General features: G+C 29.9%; 1 protein-coding gene across 1 annotated transcript in view; it reads right to left on the bottom strand.

The window, feature by feature from the left end:
• The window catches only part of LOC103574595 (doublesex- and mab-3-related transcription factor A2), a 185536-nt gene extending 166574 nt beyond the window's left edge, over positions 1-18962 (bottom strand). Inside the window, exon 1 of the mRNA XM_014443030.2 lies at positions 18698-18962. Within this exon, the coding sequence (XP_014298516.2) occupies positions 18698-18919 (222 nt within the window). The 5' untranslated portion in view covers positions 18920-18962. The remainder of the gene's footprint in view (positions 1-18697) is intronic.
• Between the last annotated feature and the right edge of the window lie 725 nt (positions 18963-19687).

Here is a 19687-nt window from a genome sequence, read left to right as displayed (position 1 = left end):
CATTTACGCAGATCTGCTTCGATATACTTATACATTCGTGGATATAGTGAGATCTGTTTGGATCTCTTTTGATATTTTAAGATCTGTTTGGATATATTAAGATATAGTGATATCTCTTTGGATATTGTCAGATCTGTTTGGATCCGCTTGGATCGCGCCAAAATTTGGATCCAATCATATATGCTTAAATCTAAACATTTTTTATCGGGTAGTGATTCACCAACAGTCCCCCAAAGTTTTGCGAACCGATAATCGGCCAGTTATGAGTAGCCATTCATTGATTAGCCATCAGCAGCGTCGTATGACTGCCATTTCCTTTACGGGAAGTCATACTCTGATATGAAACAAATAATGCCGTAATATATACATTCAAAAATATTAATAAAAACTAACTTTGAATTGACTACGCTATCTTGATAAAAAATTGAATGGCTGCTGGTAATTAGACAGGTTTGGGCCATTACTAATTGCCAATGCTTGGCCGACCAACGGCAGGCCAGCCTACGGTTTTTTTTATTAACAGCGACTTTGTATAGGTATCTTATAAGATATAAGAAAATTAACATTAATATAAAATCATCTAGATCACAATGTGACGCCTCGGTTATGTTAATATTTTTACAACATTTTTACATAAAAGATATTTCTACGTAGTTCTATTGAAATTTTTCATGTCATATTTATATATGAAATCTAGAACCGGCTAATCTCTTGTAGTATACTAAACGTGCATGCGCTACAAAAAAAATGGCTGAGACATAACTGAGTTAAATTTCAGATAGTACTGAGTATAATCTGTGATGGTACTGAGTATAATCCAGATGTATGTGGTTATCATCTAGGATGACAACCAGTATATTCTACCGCTGTATAATCTGAGATATTACTGAGTAACATCTGGGATGAAACTGAGTATAATGTAAATGCAACTTAGTATAATCTAGATTATACTGGTTGCTATTTGAAATTTTTTTTATCTCAGATGTATCTGAGTATAATCTGAGATAGTAGCCCGTATCATCTTGTTCTTTCCGTGTGGGTAAAATAATAGAACGTTAATCCCACCATTAAAATCGAAAGTAAATTTTTAACACCCACTACACGGAAAAAAATAAATTGAACTGGCTACTATGTCAGATAGTAGTCAGTGCCACCTGTAGGAAAAAAAATTGAGATAGCAGTGGGTCCTATTTACGTAGCACTGGCTACTCTCTACATTGTACTCAGCGCCATGTCAGATGTTACTCACTACTATCTTACATATTACACTCTTACATGTTATCCAGTTCGGTGTCACGATTAAATATTTGAGCCTAAATATCTAACGTCATAATATCTAAGAAATTAGATCTAATGCAAAAATATCTTACTTCATAATATCTTATGCTAAAATATTATGTACTAAAAGATCCATACCAGGAATATCAACGTGTAAAATATTTAACTGCACAATGACTCATTCTTTAAAAATTTAATCATTCGATTGTTCTATAATGGAAATTTTAGTATATAAAAAATTAATGACTTATGAACAAAGAATTTTAAGTAGCTTTGATCGCAATTTCGGGAAATCGATGTATGTTCTATATTGTATGTCCTATTGTAATTATAGACTTAATTGTACATTGTAGAAATATACAGTATATATTATATGATAAAATACTCATTCAAAGATCGAGCGTATTCACGCAAGGTTGTGCACAATTATAGTTGTAGACAAACAAATTATATTCAACTTTAGTAAAATATATTAATAATAAGTAAATAATAAAAAATAAAAAAATGCCTTTTAAATTTATAATGAGTCAGAAAAAGAAAACATTATTAGTTCATGAAGGAAATGTATTTAATTATATGTTGGAAAGTTCTCTTGGTGTTACTTGGCGTTGTGTGAAATATAAAAATAGTAATAGTCTCGAGAAAATACAAACGACTACTAAAGAACGTAATGCTAATATATTATATTATCACAAGCTATGATCACAATCACGCTCCAGATCGTACAAGTATTGAAATACGAAGAGCTATCAACAAAATGAAAAAGACCGCCAAATCATCTAATGAAGTTACTGGTGTAATTGTTTCTGATAATATTGCTACTGTTAGTGATGCTGCGGCTGTTGATTTGTCAAATAAGAGTTGTTTGAATCGCACGGTTCAGCGTCAAAGAGCTAAAAATAATCCTCAGCTAACAAATCCAGTTGATCGTGTTGATCTTGTCATATCAAATCATTTTTCTACAAATCAAAACGGTAAGAAATTTTTACTTCACGATAGTGGTGGTAAGAATCGCTATTTACTATTTTCAACTCAAACGAACTTGAGATTTCTATCTAATTGCGAAGTATGGATGGCTGATGGAACCTTTAACCAACTATATTTTTGCAATTATATACGATTCATGGAATGCGCGATATTAAAGTTTTACCTCTCGTATATATTTTGACGCCAAATAAAACATCTCGATTATATACGAAAGTTCTAAAGAAATTAATAGAATTAAAACCTGATTTAAAACCAAAAACGATTATCATCGATTATGAGAAATCATTTACCAATGCATTTCAGGCGTGCTTTCCAACCACCAAAATTCGAGGTTGCCATTTTCACTATGGCCAATGTATGTATCATTACGTACAGTCAACTGGTATGCAAACACGATATGGCAACAATATCGAATATTCTGTTGCAATCCGTATGCTAATTGCTTTTGCTTTCGTTCCTGAAGATGACGTACACGACGCGTATGAAGAATTGATCAATTCTGATTATTTTACAGATAATCAAGATAATTTGAAAGAAATTATTAAATACTGTGAAGCGACATGGGACGGTCCTAATGCGATGTTTCCATGCAGTATGTGGAATGTATACCAGGCTGTATTAGATGACTTGCCTCGAAGTAACAATGCAATAGAAGGCTGGCATCATGGTTTTAATGAGCGAATTCGAGTGTCATGCACAAATCGGTAATATGATCGAATGTATGAAAAAAGAACAGAGAGAGATTGAAATATTAATCGAACATTATCATGTTAGTAGAGTAATAGCAAATGTCAAACGTAAAAAATATATAAACTTAGATGAACGATTGAAAACGGTCGTATCAAATTACAATGACTATAATGATGTGCTTGTTTATCTGCGATTCATTGCCCTTAATATTAAAGTATAAATTTAATTACAAGCAATAATAAAAATATATATTTAAATTATTTAATAAATTAATAAATATCAATGTAATTTTAATTATATTAGTTCATTAAAAATATTATAATAATTGGTATTCCTATTCAGTAATAAACATTTGTTGTAAAAATATATATTGATACTTTCTTTAAGCTTAATATTCTTTGTTTAAAAATAATCAATTTTCATAATTTACAAATGCTATAGCCATTTTAGTTCAATAATGTGAATTGTGACGTTTGGTTAATTTATCTTTAGATATTTATGTTTACGGATAATTTATCGTTAGACACTTTAATTTAAAATATTTTGTCATTAGATATTATGTCGTAAGATATTTTGAATTAGATATTTTTAATTAGATATTTAGTCATGTAACCCCCAGTTCTATGTACATAGTAGCCATCAACATTTTTTGACTGAAACTCGATTTTTGAAAAAGTTTAACAAAAAATATTTAAAGTAATACTCAATTATGTTTACAAAAGTGATTTCGAAATGTTTAAAAAACATTTAAAAAATTAAATTTTTTTTATTTACATTTTGGGAGTACCCCGTTTTACCTACCTAACCCCCTTTTGACCCCTCCCCTTCTCCTATATTTGAATGAAAGTATTTATATTATCGATTCGATTGAAAAATTTATTCATAAAAAAAGTCACATATTTATCTAGTCTAAAACAATGTATAAGCAATCGAATGTACATATCTATTCAATATGAGAACAAAGTACGAGAATTACAATTAAACTTAAGCTTTTCTAGTGGCTCCGTTGCGTAGCGATAAAACGGCTGACTCTTGCATGGAGGGTGCTGGGTTCGAATCCTCCGGATACCAATATTACGATTCTTTAATTGAGTAAAATTTTTAATTATTTTATATAAAATAAAAATCATTATTGTATCAACAGCATTAATGACTGGAACTAAGTTCTATTTTTTTTCTCAAATGAAAAAAGTTATTGAGTTATATCAAATACTATAGAGTTAGTTCAAACGACTCGGTACCTTCCCTTAAGAAACTCCCAGTTGGAGCAACATATACTGTCAAACGTAGAGGGTGGTAAACTCAATCACTTGACGCGCTTGGCTGTATCCAAACGCACGGAGTACTTGAGCCAACCGAATCTGGTTTGATGTCAGGAATCTTTTTTTACAGTGTACTTACAACAAAACCGTTTAGCCTCTTTCATCACCGTAAGATTTTGAAAAAATATCAACTGATACTATAAAATTATAGAACTGATGATAAAAGTCCGAAAAACATCATATAAAGTAGAAAATTCGACAGGTTTTAAAATTCATAGCTCGGAAACCACGCCAAAACCCAAGTAAAAATTTTTGGGGCTATTTGGGACTATAATGATGTGCAATCTCTGAAATTTTCGAAAGATTTCAACTTGATAGAAAAAAGTTGTCGGTATCTAAAAACAGCTAATTTCAAGAAATCGAATGACTATATGTGGCTGCATTTCGTAGACGGAGCAGCACAGTGGAAAATACGATAGAAATTAATAAAGCATACTTTAAAAAAAAATTTGAGAGCACTTTAAAAATTGGAAAAAAATTATTTAAACAGTGGCTTAGATAGAAGCCCACAGCTACGCCGGAATCAAGTTCAAATCAATAGAGTATTTTTTTCTTGAAAAAATAGTGTTGACAGAGAAAAATGCCGTCTTGATCGAAGCTCTAAATTACGTGGGAGCTGAGGTATGAATTTTTGAAAATGTCTAAAAAAACTCTTTTCGAATTTCAAAAAGTTCTCCAGTGGTAGGATTTGATCGCATCGAGCTGAAATTTTCAGGTTCTTCTTTTTTTCTAACCTACTATCGAAAAAAAAATCAGCGTTCAAATCGTTGACCCACGTGCGCACACTTTCATCGAAAAATAATGGATTTATCCATATATATATATGTATATATACATATTAGACCAATTAAAAAAAGTCGATCATTTTTTTTTTTTTTTTCAAGGACACGCTCAAAAGTTTCAGTAAGATAAAAGAAGACACCAGTTAAAATTTGAACCCTTCATATTAATGTTAAGTACTCCCTCATTTTTATTTTTACTTTTCCGACGAAACTATCAGACTTATCACAAAATGTCAATTTTTTTTTGTAGACAATTTTATTTTCTACAAATGACCTCTGATAAAGTTTTTCGAAATGCCGCATAGTTTTCTAGTTATTTTTGTTTTAATGTCAAGATCTCAAAATCGATGTAAATACTTTTTTTTTTTAAGATCTCGATATTAAAATAAAAATAACTAGAAAACAATGCGAAATTTTAAAAAAACTTTATCAGTAATAACTTGCAGCAAATAGAATTGTCCAGAAAACGAGTTCTCAGACATTTTTTGATAAATCCGATAGTTTCGTCGGAAAAGTAAAATCTCGAAATTTACTATAAATGTGACTTTAAGCTTAAATAACTTTTAACCAGATGGATTTATTAAAAAATCATAGTAGAGCTTTTTTGTAGAGAGTTAAATTTTCTACAAAAATATATCCTAGGCTTATTTGGACAATATGTCATTACGAAGATATAAAATTCCATACTTAAAAATTTTTTTTCTCATGTTATTTTAATGGGAAATGGAAAATCGCAACCAGGGAGTACTCAATATTAATATTGAGGGCTCAAATTTTAACTGGTATCTTTATTTATCTTACTAAAACTTTTGAGTGTGTCCAGGAAAAAAAAATCGATTTTTTTTAATCGGTCCAAAATATTTATATGAGGGTATCCCAAAAAAAAAACAAATATTTTTTTTAACGTCTTCCCTAATAGAAATAATTTAGACTTTACTCGATTCCAAACCAGTAATTGGCCAGAGATTCCGGCGAAAAACTAGAAATCCCGCCACCTACAACTAAGGCGTACACATTGGTCACACTTATATTTTTTTGGTACTAGTGTGTATGTGTATTAGGGTGATCCAAAAAAATCGAATATTTTTTTTTTTTAACTTCCGACATTAAAAAGTTGGTTCTCAGGCACCTCTAGAAAATGCTCACCAAATTTGAGCTCTTAATATTAATAGGAAGATCCTCCTCATCACAGTTTTCCATTTTTTCTTTAGTCCCTTATATAAAAGACCATATCTCATTGTTCATTGATGGTTTAACCAAATCATTATGTATGTTTCTATAGGACACTGAATGCTCTACAAAGAAGGATCAGTGTATTTAAGCGATAACTTTCACCATTTAAAAGATATTTGAAATCAAAATTTGAAGAATTTGTTAAAAAAAATTTTTTTTTTTAATAATTTTCTACATCATTCAAAAATGATTATTGATAAATGAGCGTGACATGGTTTTGTAGGAAATTTAACGCTCTACAAGATAGGTCAAATGTATTTACAGTCGAGTCTCGTTATGAGTCCGCTCGTTATGAGTCCGTGAACCAGGATTTCCACGGAAGACCTTCCCCCTCCACAACGTGAAAAAAAAATTAATTTCAGAGTCTCGATATGAGTCCGTATATTCATGAAAAGAAATTAAGAGTTTATTTATCATATTAGTCCTATTTACATATAAGAAACATAACACTCAAGTCAAACGGACTCATAACGAGATACTGGAAACAATCACGTACACACTCACACGCTTAAAAAGTAGGGAAAGTTCAACTCACGACTGTCGCCTGCGCTGACAGAGTGGGGGTACACAAATTCTTAGAATTATATTCCCCTACACCCCTCTATGCGGGTTCATAACGAGACTCGACTGTATTTGATTTCTCTAACCGTTCAGAAGATATTCCTTGCCGAATCCTAATGCGTTTGAATTTCAAAAGTTTTTTAATAACTTTTTTAGATTCATCAACTCAATTCATGAATTTTATAATTATTTACATGAATTTCAGTTCACGTTAATAGAATAAACATTTTTAACTCTTCTTTAAACCTTTTCATAAATGTAGGTAAGCATCACTTTTGCAAGAAGAGAATAATACGTCAGTTTATTATTTAGAGATAAATTAAGATCCATTTTTGAGAAATAAACGTTCTTATTTTAGAAGTGTTATCATTCATATCAATATAAAAAAAAAAATTCGAATTAATTATAATAATCGATTTATTTTGAATTAGTACTTACGAAAATATTAATTATTAGGGGAGCCTGGGGCACGAAGGCCCCCTTAAGCCGGTTTTTTTTTGTGGCTTTTAATCATCAAATTCATTTATTTTCCGTCTATATCGGAAGAATCAGTCGAAATTTGGCGAAAAATGGAAAAAAAAAAATTTTTTTTCTGGGGCACGAAGGCCCCTTCCCAAAAAATTATCAACAAAAAATTTTTTTTTATTTCCCGTTAAGTTATGAGTTCTGTAATGTTTCTATCATATTTTAGGCCAATATGTTATAATGGGGTAAAATGGACCACTTGAAAAAAAAAAATTGTAACGAAAAAATTATTATTTTTTTTTTTTTTTAAGTGTAAATTGAACCACTAATTTCAAAAAGTGGTTTAATTTAGCACTCAGAATTAGTGAATATTCACTTATTTCAAGGAATATCTTCTAAACCGTTAGAGGAATCAAATAAACACATCAGACCTTTTTTGTAGAGCGTTGAATTTCCTACATAATCATCTCACGCTCATTTATCAATAATCATTTTTGAATGATGTAGAAAATTATTAAAAAAAAATTTTTTTTAACAAATTCTTCAAATTTTGATCCTTTTTTGTAGAGCATTCAATTTACTATGAAAAAGTGTATGATGATTTCGTTAAACCATCAATGAATAATGAGATATGATCTTTCATATAAGGGACTAACGAAAAAATGGAAAACTGTGATGAGGAGGATCTTCCTATGAATATTAAGAGCTTGAATTTGGTGAGTCCTGCTTAACCTATATTAAAAATTGCTAAAATAAATATTAAAAAGGAGTGGAAATAAATCAACATTTGTGTACGGTAATATGTAAATAATTTTATAATAAATAACTAATATACACATTAAAAAATGGAATCAATAAAAAAAATTAACTAAAATATTTGAAAAAATTATAACTAAAAATGTGGCTTTATAATATAGTAGCAGTAAAAAAACTGAAGAAAAAACTGTGATAAAAGACTTTCAAAAGACTTGGAAGGAGGAAGTCGAAAAAAAAAATAATTAAATAAGAAAAAATATTATATATTATTTTAATTATAGTTAATTTTTAAATATAATTTATTAATTACATTTATATTTAAAATATAATTATGTTACCGTCTTTATAGTTTAATATTCATAAATTAAAGTTTGATTATTAAAATCAATGAGACTAAATAAATAAATTTTATAGTAATTTTGTTTGTCAATCATTATTTTTATTTTAAGTTATAATTTATTTCAATTAATTAATTTTTAATATCTGTTATTGCGAATCAATATTTATTTATTGATCTATACATCCATGCTTCAGGTTAGATTTATCTATCTATTACATATAAATTTTTATAGTAATTTGGGGAAAAATACATTAATTTAAATTAATTTTTGATTTGTCGGTGTGTTTTTTAAAAATCGTTTTAATTTTCCGAGGAACTGATAATTTGAATAACCCCAAAACCTAAAATTTTAAAGTGACACTTTTTTTTAAAGCCGCCATGTTTCTTTTGGATCTCTTGTATAACTGGCCAGTTACTTGACAAAAACTAGATATTCCACTGGCCAGTTTCTGGTTTAAGTCTAGTAAAACTGGCCAATCACTAGACAAATCTCGATTTCATTTCTACTAGGCTTGTCGGGCTCAAAAGTTACTTTATATTATAAAAAAAATCCTCACCAAATTTCAGTCAGATATCTTTAAAATTGAGCTATCACAAGGGGGTCTCCTTTCCCATTTAAAATACATGCCAACATTTTTCATTTTAGGTTTTCGTTATAAAGACTATGAAAAATTTAGTTTTCTAAATTCCACCTAGTATAATCCCGTAGGAAATTAAATTCTCTACCAAAAGTAGGAGTGAATTATCTACGTCAAATTAACTGGAAAAATGTTACGGGGCTTCAAAGATCGACAAAAATTTAGTTTCCGCAGTGTAAAATTTGTTTTTATTATTTTTTATTTTTATTCTATCATAAAATTTTTTTTTCAAGTGTTGACAATCATGTTTTTGTAGGAAATTAAATTTCATAGACTTTAAGATTTTTTTCTCAACCTGGATATTTCATAGAATATTAAAAAAAAAAACCGCGTTTGTATCGAAAAATGAACATACGTGTTCTTTTTACCTACAAAGAAAAAAACAAATTCGCCTCGTATTTTTTCACTAAAAAAAAAGGTTTTTATGGGGCGCCTGAGAAAATTTAAAATTTTATCAATAATTTTTTAACTTCCCGCTGAGAAAATCGACGATATTCAAAAATTCTGAAGTTATTAGTTTAACTCCGATTTTCGAAAATCGGGTTTTCATCATAAGTCGACGTTTAAAGATGCTAGAATGCTATTTTGACGCTTTCAGAGCGATGTATGCATGTGCGCGCGCGCGTGTGTGTATGTGTGTGTGGATGTAAGCCTCTCATATCTTTAAGTGAATAAACCACTTTAGATAGTTCTTTCCGCATTCGAAATATTCCTTCTGAACTGGGATTTACAGGAAATTTTAGATCATTCAGTCAAATAGACTGAGATATTTGAGAAATATGAAAAAAAAAACTTTCTTTTTTCGTTTTTTTCTTTGATATTTTGAAAACTGTCGAATCGATCACTTCCAAAATCTAATCAGCTCTAGAACTCGATGAAATCTTTTGATCGTCGCCAAGAACGTCTTAATCAGATAATTCGTTCGAAAGATATCGTCGAGGAAAGAAATAGTAGAAAACGGTTTTTTACAAATATTGTCGAAACGACTAAACTAATCATTCACAAATTTTTATCAGCTCTAGAACTGAAGAAAAACATGCCAGTTACTACCTCAACCGTCTCAATCGGTAATTAGTTCGAGAGATATCATCGACAAAAGAATGAAAAAAAATCGTTATTTTTTTTGTTTTTTGTAAATATTTCGGAAACTATCGAATCAATCAATTTCAAAATTTACTTAGCTCTAAAACTCGATAAAAGCATTTTATTACTGCCAAGAATGTCTCAATCAGATAATCCGTTGGAGAGATATCATCGACGGAATAATAAATGTAAAATCTATATTTGCTTTTTTCATTAAATAACATCATAATTCCTGAACTATATTACTCAAAACTAATATGTTCTTTATGAAAGTCATTGGAAGTGACTGCTTAAAAATCGCCATGTTCGCTCGTCTCACGATATACTTACACGATATAGATACAACGTATCACGAAAATACTTATTTTTGAGTTAATTATTGAACATACTTGTGTATAAATATATAAAAAACGCTTAGTCATTAATTATTTTGGATTCAAAATTTTTAAACTCTAACATAAAACGTAACCTTTTTGAGCTCGAAAAGCTCATAAAAAAAGAGAAACAAGGGTATTTTCGAGTTCGAAGAGCTCGAAAATAGCGGGGAGTTTTGGGGCTGGCCTGCAGGGCTGACGGATGCCTAGATTATTTTTTATTCAAAATTAAATTCTGGTTTTAAGTCATTCTATTGTTTTTAATTCGAAAAAATATTTGCTCGCATAAATAACGACCAAATTCTCCATGAAAACATTTTAATCTTAGTTGAAGGAAAGTTATTCTCTAATCAAAATTTATAATGATTTAAACGAAATTATTTTATTCTTTCACCAGTAAACGCGATATTCTCGCTCCAAGTATTTCATTCTTTTGGTTCGAGACACTAGCGACTTGATTCACGGAAGCACTCTGTTATATTAACACATGTACTTTCTTATTTAAATTAAAGCAATGACTTCAAGGTTATTATTCAATACTTTAACGTTTCAAAATAATGATTTAAAAACGCTGACTTTAGAGTGAATCAAATTCGCGTTCTTACAATAGCAATTTTACAATGTATTAGGGGAATGGTTCTCATTACGCATGGTAAACGGGTTTTTTCTTTTTTTGAAATATCGATTATAGGAACGTCACGCATACATAGTATAATAATCATTGCTATAAATATGCCCTGATTAAACAAAACGATTTGTGACGATTAAAAACGTTTAAAAATTAAATCATCATTAATCGTCTTTAATCGTCATAATCGTCATGGATTTTCAGATTTAATCGTCAAAAGACTATTTATTATTTTACGATTAAAAACGATTAATGACGATTAAAATTTCACATCGTCATGGATCATCTTTAATCTTCAGTCGAAAAATTTAATCGTTTTTAATCATTAATTGACGATTTATGGCGATTTAAAACGATTAAAACAGTTTTAATCGTCATAAGTCGTCCTATATAATATCGGAATAGTCCCCATGGAATTATGGTTATCGTTACTATGATACTGTGGTAATCTCGAGTCTACGTTTGAGCCCTAATTTCACAATATTTTTGGGTTTTGCCCCTTATTCCATCCTCAAAACAGCTAAGTGAGCCTCCTCTCGATTTCAATGAATTTTACTGTTCCTCATTTCATACTCAAACATCTCATGCTACTAAACTCAACCTCATTTCAAACTCATGAACCTGATACTGAATCTCATTCCATACTCAAAAACCTCACTCAACTAAACTGAACCACATTTCAAATTCAAACGCCTTACATGAAACTCATTCGAAACTTACAGAGCCCAGGTGGTATATTCTAAATCGTAAAATTTATTTTTCCTTCTATGTACTGTCCTGGTTATTGAGTATAAACCGAGCTAAATCAAAGAATTTTCAAATAACTTAAATGGATCATCAAATTTTATGTTCGTAATCCTTAACATATGGTTCAAAGTTTGAAATCATGGTAGATATAACGACTGAAAAATATATACAATGTTTTTTAAACGTTGGTGCAAGAGATTTACGAAAAAATAAAACGTTACTATACTTTTCGTCATTCAGTCTTCAAACGCTAAATCTGTTCGAAGTAACAGTGGAAACACAACAGTCATTTAAAAATTGACATTCAACGATTAAAATTAATAATATTTTATTTTTACAATACCTATTAAAGCAAGACAGTACGCGTTTATTTATTGGATAGAAAATTAATCGAAGAATCTTATTCCTTTATCGGTAATTCCAAAAACAAAATGCGTAGTTGGAAGAGTAGTGAAATATTGTCGTCAGAAAACTTTGTGACAAGCATGAAAATAAAAGCTGATGCAAAAATAGCAGCTATTGGTAGTAAGTATAGTATTTTATGACTTCTTTTCTACGAAAAATTTGTAAGTATTAAAAAATATGACATGAGCTTGTTTTTTATTTTGAAACTTAAATAATATATCAAGTAAAATATAATTAATATTATTATTCTGATAGCAATACTATATAAGAAAATATTAATCGTTTTTAAACCGTAGTTTCAATTTAATAATAAACATAACAATGCGTGATATTTGATAATACCATAAGTTTCGTTGTTGTTTTGAATAATTTAAAGGATTCATTTATGTAGAAATATATTTTTGTATTTTATGAATATAATTAAAGAATTTCTTTCAATCGAGTATAAAAATTGATACTGCACAAACCATTTAAGCATTTTGTCATAAAAATTTCAATGGAAAAATTCCTAGGATTTATATTATTTTTCTTAAATTATCAATGGTTTAAATATAGGGACAAGCTAATATATATATATATATATATATATATATATATATATATATATGTAAATGCATAACCACACATAGATATACACACAGACCTATGTAAATAAAACGAGATGAGAGGAAAGTGAGATGAGGTTCGAAATTTCGCCCTGATATCATCCTGATTATAGTATTTTGTCCTACTGTGTTGAGGGTCAAATGAGAAGCAAAGTTTGTATGTAATTTAATCCTCAATTGGTCCTGCGCAGCCTCACCAAAGCTAGTTGTTTGAGGTCAGGGTGATGAGGGCTAAAATTTTGACTCACGATTGTTCTTGTAATAGTATGATAATCATTCCAGTAATATTATGTTAACCATGACAATAATATTGTGGGAATGATTACCATAACATTATGGTAATCATTCCCATACACCGAAATAATTCACAAACAAATTTACTAAGAAGTTGACCCCGTGGGCCACTTTCGAAACCGCCTGTTATTCTCTGAGCTCGTAAACGATATTTTGGGTCCCGTTTCGAGTTGTTCTATACTTAAAATTTTTTAATGTAAATTATTACGAAGTTATATAATGTTATATGTTACAAGTTAAAAATTTGTCTACCGCCAAAATTTATATTTCATTGTGATATGGTTCAAAAAAATGATCAAATATAAAAAAAAACGCTTATTACTAAAAAAAACTGAATAATAATTTTTAAATAGTATAATAACCATTACCATAATATTATAGAAATGATTACCATAATATATGGTAACGATTACCACGAAATTATGAGAACGATTAAAATAATATTATAAGAATATTTCACATATACTATAAGAATGGTTAATAATATATGAAGTTGATTCCTATATGCACTTGGGAACCGTTACAATGTGCTTATATGATTTATTCCTATTTGCTTATGGGAACTATGCTTATGAGTGTGGTAATCATTACAATAATTCTGTTACCATGCGATACGGAAACTGTTACCATAATGATAGAAATTATTCCCATAGTGATGGGAACTTTTCTCAAAAATTATGGGCCTATATCCCATAATTCCAAGGAGTTATTACCATGATAATATTAAATGATATTTCATAAACGTACTAGGAACGGTTACTATAAGTTCCTTTTGGTGTAGGCTGATATACATCAAAAATATTAAAACTTTAAATTTTAACTATAAAATACTATGACAACGATAGAGAAGTTTCTCTATTCTTCGTGGTTTGAAAAGACAAATAGGGGTATTTAAAAACCAAAAGACTGATTTTCTTGGACTGGGTTCTTACAACTCTTGCTTTAGGTCAGTAATACAGTTAAAACGAGAATTTGAAGTTCTCTGATCAGAAAACTTTTCTTATCTATCAAATAAATTAATGTTCGAACTAAGAATATATGTTTTAAGAAATTAGCATTCTTGAAGCACGATAATTTTTTTTTTCCTCATGCTAATATTTTTGGATCATGTAAATTCTTCTTAATTGAATTTTTTTTTTGTTTGTATGTATTAGGGTGTCCGTTATTTTCCAAATTAGATATTTTTACTTGGCCATGGAATAAATCATTTATTTTTGATCCAAAAATAATAAAAAAAAATCGGTCTGTCGGTTGACCCTGCGGGCCAGCCCCAAAACTTCCCGCTGTTTTCGACCTCAAAGAGGTCGAAAACATTAGTGTAGATATATTTTCGAGCTCGAAAATGCTATCACATGCAATTGTTTTTTTATGATCTTTTTAAGCTCTTACAAGTTACCTGTTATGCTGAAGTTTGAAAATTTAAGAATCGAAAATCGTCAATGAAGCGGTTTTTAAAATTTAGTTCCTGATTTTGTTCAGTAAAATAAGTGTATTGAGGCAGAAATCAATGTCGGGGATCAAAATCAAGATTTAAATAAATTTTGACTCATGTAAGAAACAATAAAATATGAAATATCCGATAAAAATATTAAAACCTACGTTTTATCGATTTTTTTGTTGATAATATGATTTAAACTAAAAACCAAGTTCGATGACATTATATGATCGAAAGAAACCATAAAAAAGATGAGTTGGTATGATATCAGGCACATTTTAGTACGTTATATTCTGATTTATCCGGAAAAAATAACATAAAATGTTATTTTTTTAACTTTTTAACGCCGATATCTTTTGAACTAATCAATCGATTTTGATAGCTGACGTGGCAATCGGCGCGTTTTATTGAGTTCTAGAGCTGATTAAAATTTGAAATCGATCGCGTCAGTCGTTTCGAAAATATTTAGAAAATACCGTTTTTCACCATTTCTTTCTCCCGCGATAACTCTCGAACGAATTATCCGATTTTGATGTTTGAGGTGGCAATCGACGCGTTTTATTGAGTACTAGAGCTGATTAGATTCTGAAGTCGATCGTATGAGTAGTTTTTGAGAAATCAATAAAAAACTAAAAAAAAAATTTTTTTTTTTCGTAATTCGCCAATATTTTCGAGTCTATTTGATCAAATAATCTGAAATTTTTTGAAAAGTTGAAGGCCAACAAGCTCTTTCGATTGCCACCTCAACCATCCAAATCGATTCATTAGTTCAAAAGTTACAAAGAGTTTACACACACACACACACACACACACACACACACACACACACACACACACACACACACACACACACACACACACACACACACACACACACACATACATACACACACTCGGACATCATTCTGAAAATAGTCAGAATAGCTTCTTAGGACCTCAAAACGTCGACATCTGATGAAAACTCGATTTTCGAAAATCGGGGTGAAAACAATAACTTCTCGAAATTTTTGAAAATCGTCGATTTTCTTAGCGGGAAGTTAAAAAACGAAAAAGTTTATTCTAATGCCGTTTAACCCTGCCTAAGAAATGATACATTCCCACCATAGTACAATAAGCATAATTTTATTACTCGCTTAAAAATGAATGTACAGCAATGCGCAATACATATTCCTATAGAAAATTTACTGCTCTTCAAAGAAGTTCTCTTATGTTTTTTTCGTGAATCCAATCATTTGAGAAATATTGAAGGCCAAAGTTTGATTTGTTTCAGAAAGTTGGCGTATTAGTTTGAAATTTTATTTCTCTTTAACGCATAAACATAAAATTAAGCGCTTTAAATGCTCTTGTAGAAAATTTATCGCTCTTTCAAAAAGTTTTCTTACCTTTTTTTCGTAAATCCAACCATTTAAGTGATATCGAAGCTCAAAGTGGATAGATTTAAAAGATAATGTTTTTGATTAAAATTCTATAACTCTTCAGCAAACAGATATATACTTAAGATTATAATAATGTTGACGGAAATTTACTGCTCTACAAAAAAGGTCTCATATTTTTTCAATAAACTCAACCGTTTAAAAGATATTTAAGCTTGAAATAAAAAAGAATTTTTTATATCATCAGAACGAAATTTTGGGTTGGTTTGTGAAAGTTGTCTTTCAACTTAGTGCTTAAATATCTTTTAAACGGTTGAGTTTATCGAAAAAATCTAAGAGACCTTTTTTGTAGAGCGGTAAATTTCCAACAATAATTATCAAAGTCCTAAGTATATATCTGTTTGCTGAAGAGTTATAGAATTTTAATCGAAAAAGATTATTTTTTAAATCTATCCACTTTGACCTTCGATATCACTTAAATGGTTGGATTTACGAAAAAAATGTGGGAAACCTTTTTTTAAGTGCGATAAATTTCCTATAAGAAAATTTATAGTGCTTAATTTTATGTTTATGTGTTAAAGAGTAATAAAATTTTAAACAAAAACGCCAACTTTTTTAAACAAATCAAACTTTGGCCTTCAATATTTCTCAAATGATTGGATTCACAAAAAAACATAAAAGACCTTCTTTGAAGAGCGGTAAATTTCCTATAAGAATATGTATTGCTCATTGCTGTACATTTACTTTTAAGCGAGTAATAAAATTATGCTTATTGTACTATAATGGGAATGTATCATTTCTTAGGCAGGATTAAACGGCATTAGAAAAAACTTTTTCGTTTTTTTTTTTTAATATTTTTGGATCACAAGTAAATGATTTTTATCATGGCCAAGTGAAAAAATCTAATTTCGTCAATAATGGGCATCCTAGTATGTATATATGTATTTGTATATACATACACAAAAACTTTCAAGCGATGGTGTTTTTCAACTTTGCTCGGCAAAATAAGACATATTATGGCAAAACTTTCTAAAAGTTGGGTAACCCATTCTGCAGTAGATATATTTCTGAATAAAATCTACTTGGGCATATGCGTTATTTAGTTATAAAAAAAAAATAATTTATAAAGAGAGAACGAAATGTAAATATAAATATCAATTTTTCGGTTTAAAGCTGGTTTATTTTCGGTTCAGTTCATCTTTGGTTTTATTGCGATTTATTTTCAGTATTTTTATTTGAAAAGATAGTTAATAATCGATTTAGTAACAGTTTAATGCAGGTTTGATTTCAATAAGATTCTGAAATTATTTTTTATTAACATATCTAAATCGTCAAATTAAGATCTAACTAGAGCTTTTCGAATCCACTATAGGGTCTAATAACTAAAAGTTTATTTCCAATACCTAATCCATAAATATTTTGAGTTTCAATTTCTTAATCAATTCAAAATTTAATGATTGTATGTTTGAATCGTAGATCTATCTTTCTACTCCGGGTAAGGCCGGGTGACACTTTTTTAGTTGATTTCATAGAAGTCTGGCTATTGGAATAGTCCTTATGATAGATTTTTTTAAGAATTTTGTCATCTATCATAAGTAGTCAAGTAGGTTCTAAAAACATTATTGGTACAAAAGTTTACACATATATATAGGATACAACGCGCCTTATTGTGATGACGATAGTGTTTCAATTCTTAATGGCTTCGAATGAAACTTGGCATACTTAATTTTTGGTCAAAAATTAAGGTCAAGTCCGAAGATATAGCCAATTAGTTGATTGGGTTAAAAGAAGTGGCCGTTTGAAAGATTTGAAACTTACTAGAAAATCATCTTTTGTCTATTTATTTTCAAATAACTTTTGAACCAAAAGTATATTAGCTCATTTCTGTTGAATGTATCTTATAGCTCAAGCGATTATAGCTTCAATTTTCTCTATTTAAGTAACCGTTCAAAAATTTGTTTAGGTAGATCAATGAATTCGAAAATTTTTAAAAATATCGGAAAAAAGTTTTTCGCGATTTTAGAATTTTAATATCTTCTGAATTTTACGATACAACTAAATTTTATCAGCAGCGTGTTATAGCCAATGAAATGAGCTTCAAATTACACTATTGTGACTTCATTTAAGAATTTACCTTTGTTTATTACGACCTTGTAAAAGCAACTATGTAATTTGCGAAGAAAATATTGAGAATTAAGGCCAAGTTAGCGCCCACAATTTGGAAGAGGATCTAAGGAAAAATTGGCATATCTTTGGTTCATAATCAAAAATGAGTCAAATTGGTTGATTATTTCAGAATGATATGTATTGACATTTTCCCAATTCAGGAAAAAAATCATATTCTGCTGTTTCATCTGTAAAGAATGTTGAAACCAAAACTTACAGTGCATAATCATTCAAGATTTGAAGCTTTTTTCATTAGCTTCAATTTCTACTACTCGCGCAACTTGCAATGTAGACGATTTCTTTATATTAAGTACTATTGAAAATACATTGAATTGAAATCATATTAATTAATTCAAAATACCCTTATAATTTTAAATCATATTTCTTGTGGACATTCAACATTATACATGCCATTTATAGAATCATATTTCTTAATCAGGGTACTAACATCAGGTAATTTTGCTTTTGGATTATTCAATGAATGTACTTAATGTTCATAACTATTGATTTAATATGATGAATTTTAATGACATACCTGAGCAGCCATTACTCTTTGACGTTCAGCAATGAGTGTGCATTTAGCACAAACGCAATCACGCCAACGACAATAACGCTTGTGACCTTTGAGAGCAGAAACAACCCCGTGGTTGCGACAGCGGGCGCACTTAGGCGTCCTCTGATAACGTTCGGCACTAGCTCGAAGAAAAAAGGCCGCTGGTAATACATGATGCTGTTGCTGCTGTTGCTGATGTTGCATCAATTGACCAACATCAACTCCAAGACCAACTCCTCTTGGCAAAGACATATTGTAATATACTTTCTATCAAATTAATTATAATAACAATAATACAAGTAACAAAAATTACACTATGACATTATTTTAATTCAGCTAAATTATCACTAGCAACAAGAACTTCGACGCATCATTGCCTTAAAAAACAGATTTCATTATCAGCCTTCCCGATGAATAGCTGAAGACTATTGAAATCTAACTGTTCAAAAATCGTGACAATATATATCTAGAGAGTACAAATTGTCAACGGTATGTGCGCAATGCTTTTCTCGCGCAATGTCGCAATGTCTCATTCGTCATGACTACTAGCCAACCACCGATCAAGATATTAACCCTGTTGACTATGACAATTTTTCTATACATTAAGAGAACACCCAAAAATGACTTAAAGAACCATTGTATCATAACATGATTTAAGTTTATCAGCTCACAAAGTACTTTTTGTTTCTAAAGTTGCACTTGCACACTCATACACTAATCACAAATATTATATAAAGAACTTGTGGTATTTTTAAATTAAGAGCTATCCTAGTCGAAATTTCTGAGTATCCCGGTAACAATGTGGACATCAATATATAGACGAATACCAGAACATATTCGTATAATCTCTCGGTGTCAACAGTTGCAGCACAGGCGGAGAGAATCCGATTCAGGCAACTTAGAGGCGTTGGCGGTGGAATAGAGCGTGCAGTGAGGTTGGACTATCACTACAACAAGCAGAGAGGAATAAAG

The sequence above is a fragment of the Microplitis demolitor genome, chromosome 2 (genome assembly GCF_026212275.2).
Source record: "Microplitis demolitor isolate Queensland-Clemson2020A chromosome 2, iyMicDemo2.1a, whole genome shotgun sequence".
NCBI lineage: Eukaryota > Metazoa > Arthropoda > Insecta > Hymenoptera > Braconidae > Microplitis > Microplitis demolitor.
The sequence above is the reverse complement of the archived record's forward strand: the minus strand, read 5'-3'. Positions and strand labels throughout refer to the sequence as shown.